Source organism: Sycon ciliatum, chromosome 6 (genome assembly GCF_964019385.1).
Source record: "Sycon ciliatum chromosome 6, ocSycCili1.1, whole genome shotgun sequence".
In the NCBI taxonomy this organism is placed as follows: Eukaryota; Metazoa; Porifera; class Calcarea; order Leucosolenida; family Sycettidae; genus Sycon; species Sycon ciliatum.
In genome coordinates, this window is record NC_088648.1 from 32,725,186 (window position 1) to 32,733,716 (window position 8,531).

The window sequence follows — 8,531 nt, forward strand, 5'->3', positions numbered from 1 at the left end:
CAACCCTCCCCTTGGGGGGAGGGTTGAAGTCAACCCGGGGCGAAATTTCAACCCGGGTCAAGCGCAATGCGTCATGTAAACGCGCCATTCACTTTGTGCACATGGCGGGTTGAAATCTGACCCGTGTCGAACTCAACCCGGGTTGAAACGCTTCATGTAAACACTAAACACAGCGTAACTCAGTATGTCCTCTTGTGTACAGTGAACGTACAAGACATTGTACACATGACTGATGACTCACCGAGTGTTTGGGTGCAAGTAGGCTCCTGTGCTTGAGCTAAAGCTAGCCAGCAGCCAAGGAGAACACATGCCAGCTTGTGGACCAACTCCATGCCCAGCACCAGGCTCGGCAGAACCTCAGTATCTCTCACTAGTATCGAGCAGAACAGGAAAGCTGTGCTGACCTCCTAACTACGTACTTGTGGGACTAGCTGCATCCGCCGTAGCCACACTGTTCTAGCCTGGAATTATTAACTACAACAAATCACTAGTGGTACAGACTATTTTACCCACATTCTACGCCGCTTTCCCAATACCTCATTCGTCTGCCAAGCTTGCAAGGCTCAATGGTAAAGTCAAAATTTTCAAAATGGAAATATTGTTGAGCAGAGTACGAGCATACTACTACTACTTTGTAGTACGTGAGATAGTCCATGCTCCAGGGTCAGGGCTAGAAACAAGCCCCTTTATGGTACGTTATTCAAGTCGTGGAAGCCTTTTCGGGCACTGCAGTACGATCTCGCGATCTCGCTAGCTTGTAGTCCAAACAGAGAACTATAGTGGTACGAAATACGGGTACATTGTACCTTTTATCAGGTCGGAATACACCTTTTGCGGACACCAGAACACACTGTGGATCACACTTGCACAACCTTCACAACCGCAGTGCATCCCCTGCAGCCGATATGCGATCAAGAACTACACATGATCACATGACTGCACCGCCTTGTCTCTGCTTCTGCCGCACTTTTTTTTTTTTTTTTTTTAGTAGTAAAAGCCTCTTTTACGGGCGAACAAAACACAATTTGTGTCAAAAATACAGTGTTGACGAAAGGTTGGTATCACCGCTGTCGGATTTTTTGCACAAGCCAAAATTGGCTTCTGCCGCACTGGCGGTTGCCGAGGCTAGGATTGTGGTCTGATCCGGTGTCATATAGTAGAATGACCCCCGTAGTGGAAGGCCCCCCCCCCCGGTCATTGTACTATATAGTAGATTGCCCCCGGGGTCACTCTACTATAATTATAGTACAACGACCCCCCTCGGCCGAAGTTCCGAAGGTAGTACAGGTCGTCCCTCGTTAATACATAATCTCTGGGACTTGACACATGTTATGTATTAACGGGGTTTATCATTTTGTATGTTATAATTTCCGCGGATTCCAGTTTTTCTCCCTTCATTATAATTTAAGCGCAGTTTAGCGCGTATTGGCTTATGATTTCTTTTTCTTCTGTTTGTATTTAGCGCTTGACCGGTTATTATTTTTCTTCTCTTTATTTTGCGCTACATATTATTATTTTTCTGGTCTGTGATCATGGCAAGTTAGTTGGCAACACAGGATTGAGTCTTTTTTTCAGATTAAAAAAAAAAAAAAAAAAATTAACGGGGTTTATGTACTAAACGAAAGTGTACATAACTTGCTTGTATACCAGAATTTTTCACTTTTTTTCAACTTTTCTGAGTGTTTCTTGCTACCATGACTAGGCAGCGAGATATTCTTGATTCCCTCGATATAACATAAAAATTATGTTATAACGGTCACATTTAGCGAAGATTCTACAGTTGACATGGTACATGCCCAGCCGCACCTGTACAGTCACTCGAAAAAAAACAGAGCTTTGTCGGTTTGTGATGTGCGCTCTGATTTCTATGCTAATTGGCATAAGTAGAAACTAGAACACGATGTGCCTCCACTGGAAGGCCAAAAGACCAGTAAATTATGTACTATTGAGGTAGGTGATATGCGGGTACGGAGAAATGTTATGTACTAACGGGGTTTATGTTCGTATCCTGTTTAGTCTACCCCCTCTCTACCCTTCTGCTTCCCTGTATGTCCTTGCAAATGCTTGCCCACTGTCGACCCACCGTCAAAAATTAATTTGCACTTTTGCTCACAAATACTAGCTCTACATCCTCCTCATCTTAACGTGTATAACTGGTTCCGAATCACAGATGGCTCCCAGACAAGATGCTCTGTTGCCCTCCCCTTGGCTAAAACGTCCTCCCTTGTACGCTCTCCACTCTTTGTTGCTTACTCTGCTTGGCTTGCGCTGCCCGCTACTACGCGCAATGCCAGTACCCTGGACGCATTTAAATCTGCTCACTAGATTCACCATCACCTGTCCCTCCCATGCTTCTCCGTCTTGACCATTACTTTTCTTCTTTTATTCACCATGGTTGGTTAACACCCACATCTCCCGTACTGGCTGATTTTCTTCTCATGCCATGAGGTGTTGTCTATAATAATAAATAATAATGTACTAACGGATTATGTACTAACCGACAAAATTTGTATGGAAGTGACCACGTTTCGTCCGGGACTTGAGATTTCTTATGTACTAACGGGGTTTATGTACTAACCGGACTCGTATTAACGGGGGACGACCTGTACCTATTCTCATGGCGACACTTCGACACAAGCTCACTCCTTTTGTTGAGAGAGAGGTGCTTGGGTGCTTGCGCGATTGCCAATTTCTCTGCCAGGCACAGGTTGCACCTTTTCAGTTTTGCTTTTGTTGCTCTACCACTCGGTATTGAGCACTCTCTTGGACAGCCTGGAACCTCTCTGTTTTAACATCAATGCACCTATCACACACACAATAATCCAAAAGGAGCAAGGAGCACACAGAAAACGCAAAGGAACACTGAACTTGCAAACTTTCTTCCAACTCCAAAACAAAAACAATCCAACACAAGGTGGGATGTTCATGTCTCCTAAAGAGGGAAAGTGCGCGACCTATGTACAAATGTTGTGGACTTTTCACCACATATTCCCACAATCAAGAGTACATAACCCCGGACTCTTGCCACAATCCATAATGTCCACGTGGAATCTGTGGTGTAAACTCCATCCCTTTCTACCTGCACGTGCGAAACGACAAGTCTGGTGGACTCTGCTGGGGGGTCATTCTACTATAGTACACCGGCTCAGGAGCGGTATTGTGTGGGAACTGAACTATTGTTATCGATTTCACTGTACTACTTTTTTTCTCTTTTACGTAATTACTTTATACCAGGCGTGGGCCATCCCCTGTACATAGGTGCCATCATTTTTCTTTGTTTCAATAAAATATTCTAACTGCATTGTTCTAAGTACGTAGTGTAGTACTGCATAATGCAGACCATGGCCTCGTTCGGGAGCCAAAACTGCTTCTTCTGGCCTTGAATGCGACTCTTTCGGCGTTCTTTTACAAGAGAGATTGGAAGCTTTGTCACAACTCTGTACTACGATCATCAGGCAAGTAAGTTGGAGACCCTCCGACAAGTTCGAGAGCCGTCCTTTCCGAATTTTAGGAGGCTCTCCAAAGCTTTCCAAGCTTCAGAGGTGGTTGAAACTTGGAGGCGGTTTGGGATCAGCGCATGCGAACTAGTTTTCCCTTGCATATCATCCCTTCATCATTCTGTGAGAACCTGTCCTATGGGCAGGTGAGAAGGCCTCTCTGCCTGTTATTATTATTATTATTATTTATTAAATTTTTAATAGGGCATTCCCACAGGCCTTCTTACGGGGTACCCTATATGTTTTTGTATGGATGAGCGGAAGTCTGAGTGATTGACGCTGTGTGTGTGGCATGACTCTAGTCACAAAACAGTCTGTTAAGAGCGGGCTGCACACCTTATGTAATGATCTGTAAATAAGTACAAACAATTTGAATCTCAAACGTAAGGAGATAGAAGCTAGGTGGTATCTGGCTAGAAAAGTAGAGATGTCACAGAACCTTGGATAACCAAAAACAGTTCGAACTGCACGGTTGCTGAGGCGAGTCAAGCGATCTTGTTGCCCAGCCTGCAGACTATGATAAAAAGCATTGGAACCGTACTCTAGTTGAGCCTGTATGAACAAGCAGTAGAATGTTCTCTTTGCATCAATTGTTAGACGGTCACGGATTCTACGAAACACAGCTAGCTTGTCGCCTACCTTTCGCTTAAGGGTACTGGTGTGGTCAGCGAATGTCAGGTGCTGGTCAAAGGTCATACCAAGGTACTTGACGGTGGTCGCTGGTGCAATAGAGACATTCTCAATGGTTAGTCGGAGGGAGGAGCATACTTTTTTTTCGATCTGGAGTGGAACACAATGAACTGGGTCTTGCTGGCATTCAGGGTTAGTCCTCGTTCACTCAGGAAGTCCCTGATACGGCACACATCTCGGGCCAGTTCTTCGGTAGTTTGTTGTAGGTTGCGGCCTGCTAGGTACAGGGCGACATCGTCTGCGTATTGGCGCACGATGCTGGAAGATGCTGCCGAGAGCAATTTGCGTACAGATAGGTTAAAGAGCACAGGTCCGAGGGTAGATCCCTGAGGAACTCCCCTGTGAGCTTCGTACAGTTCACCTCTGGACGTGCGTGTTACCACTCGCTGTCGCCTGCCTCGTAGGTAGCTCGCAAACCATTGCAGGGCGCTATCTTCGACGCCGATCTCGAAAAGCTCCTGCAGTAGCATGTCGTGATTGACCGTGTCAAATGCTTTCGACCAAGAGTCCATAACCCAATCCTTTCAAAAACTATTATTAGTTATTCAATAATCTACGTGGAGATAATAATTTTAATAATTATAGCTATGAATAGGATGAAGGCAACAAGAAAATCGATTCTGGGTTTTCAATAATATTTTTGTTATAAAATACACAGTAATACATGTCAAACAAGTAACGTAGTTGCGTGATGCCTGCGGCCTTCATCCTATTCCGCTGTATTCATCAGCTTACAAGTTCTCTTCTTTCCTCAATGTTCACCCTCCAGTCGGCTGCTACTTGCACCAAGAGGCGCACTAGAGGGCAATCATTCTCTTCACTTTCTTTGCCCGCTGCTACCACTAGATATGGCATGTTCTCTATTTCTTTCCTTGGCGCTGATAGGTGGAATTCTCTGCCTGTCTCGTGTCGCCAGGTTGAGCATCTATCCGTTTTTGTTTCGCTCTGTAAAGAGCACTTAGGGTTCCCTGTAACAAGACGGCAACGTCTGTAGGGCCTTCCCTATCAAAATAATAAATTCTACTACTACTACTACTACTACTACTACTACTACTACTACTACTACTACTACTACTATGGCAATAAATAAGATAAATTGTGCACTCATAACAACAGCAAAAATGAAGAAAGTCAAGTTCCATAACGTTTTCTTGTGACTGTCATCAGTGGAACGCCGTCACATAAAAATGTAATAACTAAAACACACACTTATATACATAAGAAAGGTTTGCTCCCCACACCGGAGCTCGCGCTATTCCGCCGACTTTTCTTGACACTTGACTGACTCACGACTGCCATCCAGAGCACACGAGAATTCCATCGAACCTTCGACTCGGCAAACCTGCAAGAAAGCACCACTCCCTGTTCAATACACAGTGTTTCGGGGAATTCACCCCTCATCAGTTGAGCTTGAGTAGGCTGAGGAAGATTGTGCCTGAAGAGCACCACTTATATAGTGCTCTCCAGGCGCAAACATCACCAGGGATACAAACTTACAGAGACGCTCCGCTTCCAGCGCGACAAACACCTCGTGAACACCAGATAGCAGCGTGAGTCAGTGTCGCTCCTGGACGGTGAGACAGACGTCGAGGACCCTCGGTCATTCGCAACGCTGTCACCTCCAAACCAACTAGTCGCAAGCCCGCGCTGGGCACAACAGTACGAAGTAGTGGTTGCGACTTCGGCGATGATTTGTAAGAAAGGTTTGCTCCCCACACCGGAGCTCGCGCTATTCCGCCGACTTTTCTTGACACTTGACTGACTCAAAAAAAGTCGGCGGAATAGCGCGAGCTCCGGTGTGGGGAGCAAACCTTTCTTACAAATCATCGCCGAAGTCGCAACCACTACTTCGTACTTATATACATGTAGCTAATAATTATGGTTCCAGGTAGAAATACAGCAGCTAACAAGTACAAAAAGCGAAGTTTGCACCTTTGCACCATTTTTATGTGACGGCGTTCCACTGATGACAGTCCCAAGAAAACTTTATGGAACTTGACTTTCTTCATTTTTGCTGTTGTTATGAGTGCACAATTTATCTTATTTATTGCCATTTTACCACTATTGTCTCCTCGTCGATTGTTTAACTACTACTACCACTATTATTAAATATTAACTGGTTTGAGGGAAAGAGACAAACGGGAAAGTTCTGAAGAAAAAATTGACTGTCACCACCAGGACTCGAACCAGGGACCCTCGCTTGTAGCCAGCGATGCTCTCACCACTGAGCTATGGTGTAGTCGTCATCCCAGCAGAGACTGTTCAACATTTTCTTCAGACTTCGTAACTCACACTTCCTGTGAATCCACACAGGCGGGTGGGACGCAGCCCTCACTGTAACCCACACACTTCACGTACAAACTAGCACGCGGGGAGCCCCAAGTCATAAAATATTAACTGGTTTGAGGGAAAGAGACAAACGGGAAAGTTCTGAAGAAAAAATTGACTGTCACCACCAGGACTCGAACCAGGGACCCTCGCTTGTAGCCAGCGATGCTCTAACCACTGAGCTATGGTGTAGTCGTCATCCCAGCAGAGACTGTTCAACATTTTCTTCAGACTTCGTAACTCACACTTCCTGTGAATCCACACAGGCGGGTGGGACGCAGCCCTCACTGTAACCCACACACTTCACGTACAAACTAGCACGCGGGGAGCCCCAAGTCATAAAATATTAACTGGTTTGAGGGAAAGAGACAAACGGGAAAGTTCTGAAGAAAAAATTGACTGTCACCACCAGGACTCGAACCAGGGACCCTCGCTTAACACGCTTTTGTAGCCAGCGATGCTCTAACCACTGAGCTATGGTGTAGTCGTGATTATTAAAACTATTAGTTATTTAATATTATTATTCTTTTATTCCACGATGGCGTGACGCCAATAAGGATGATTAATAAGTGCGGTAGAACTGGTACTAGCCAGAAACAGCTAGATGGAAATTAACCGGGAGGCAAGAAGCAATGGATCATGAAAAACAAGCGGGGGCAATAACGTTAGCAGGGGTGATCGAGATAGTTAAGTACACGTTCGAGATATCAGAAACCAGGGGGATGCACGGAGCAGGAACAGGTACTGCTCAAAAGAAGACTGGATGCATTGTTTCGAAAAGAATTTCTACGAGGTTGGGTTGTGATGTCGATAGGGAGTGAGTTGTAGAGGGTGAGGGCACTGTTGATGGGGGAATTTTGGTGCCTGTTCGTGTGTGCGTGTCCGATGGAGTAGGTCCTTGTCTGTCGAAGGGTGTATGGTTGGTGTTGACGTTGTGGTGCAATATGTGGTTGTTGCAGGTGTGGTGGGGAGGTTTGGTGGTGGATGTCCCATGCTAGTAGGGCTTGTTTAACAAGGAGTCGTGAGCTAAAGGTGGGGAGCTTTGCGTGATGGAGGAGGGAGCTGTGGTGAACTGGTGCAAAGAGGGGAATCCGAAGGCAGATGCGTATAGCACGGCGTTGAATTCTCTCCAGTGTGTCCCGCTGTTGCTGTGTGGTGTTGGAGAGGGCAAGGCTACCATATTCGAGAACGGGTCGGATGTAGGTCGTGTATATTAACAATAAGCTGGAAGCGTTCATTGTGCCACGTGTCTTGTGAAGTTGGTGTAGTAATTTTTTGGCTTTGTTGGTGGTTTCTATGATGTGTTGGGTCCATCGCATATCGTCTTGGAGTGTAACACCAAGGTGCCTATGTTGGTGGACCTGCTGCAGCCGAGTCGAGTGGAGCGTGATGTGGATGGTGTGTTGGGGTTGGAAGGAAAGGACGACGGTTTTCGTGGTGTAGACGAGGAGATGCCAATCCTTCAACCATCGTCCTGCTGCGTCCACGGCACGTTGGAGGAATGCAACTGACAAATCCCTCGTGTAATGCGTCGCGATTTTATTATGTTGAAAGGAAAAGGACATATGGATACGAGTTAAGAGTAACTATCCATCACTGTAACTGGATGCTATATGCAGTCAGAAAGTGCAATAACTAGGCACAAAACTGACAAGAGTACTGAGACATTCGACGTCCTGACACCTAGCTTCAACACATCTCCGTAGCGCTAACCGACAGCCTTCCAACTTGGAAGGTTCAAGGTTATGAAAAGACCAAAGAGGGGAAGGCAAGCGCAACGAAAACGAGCAAAGGCCACAGTCCCAACGGAACAAAGATTGTCGATTGTTACTGGACGATGACGAGACCAGTACGATATTTGACAAAGCGGTCTAACTACAATTCGAAGCAGCAAAGCACACCACCACCCAACCACCCAACAAAAAAGTTACAGTGATGGAGAGTTACTCTTAACTCGTATCCGTATGTCCTTTTCCTTTCTACATTTATTTATGGCTCAACATCCGAGTTTCAAGT

At 45.8% G+C, this 8,531-nt stretch overlaps 1 protein-coding gene across 1 annotated transcript in view; it reads right to left on the reverse strand.

The window, feature by feature from the left end:
* Positions 1-409, reverse strand: part of LOC135818959 (uncharacterized) — a 65,893-nt gene extending 65,484 nt beyond the window's left edge. Inside the window, exon 1 of the mRNA XM_065332126.1 lies at positions 242-409. Coding sequence (XP_065188198.1) covers positions 242-332 — 91 coding nt within the window. The 5' untranslated portion in view covers positions 333-409. The remainder of the gene's footprint in view (positions 1-241) is intronic.
* Between the last annotated feature and the right edge of the window lie 8,122 nt (positions 410-8,531).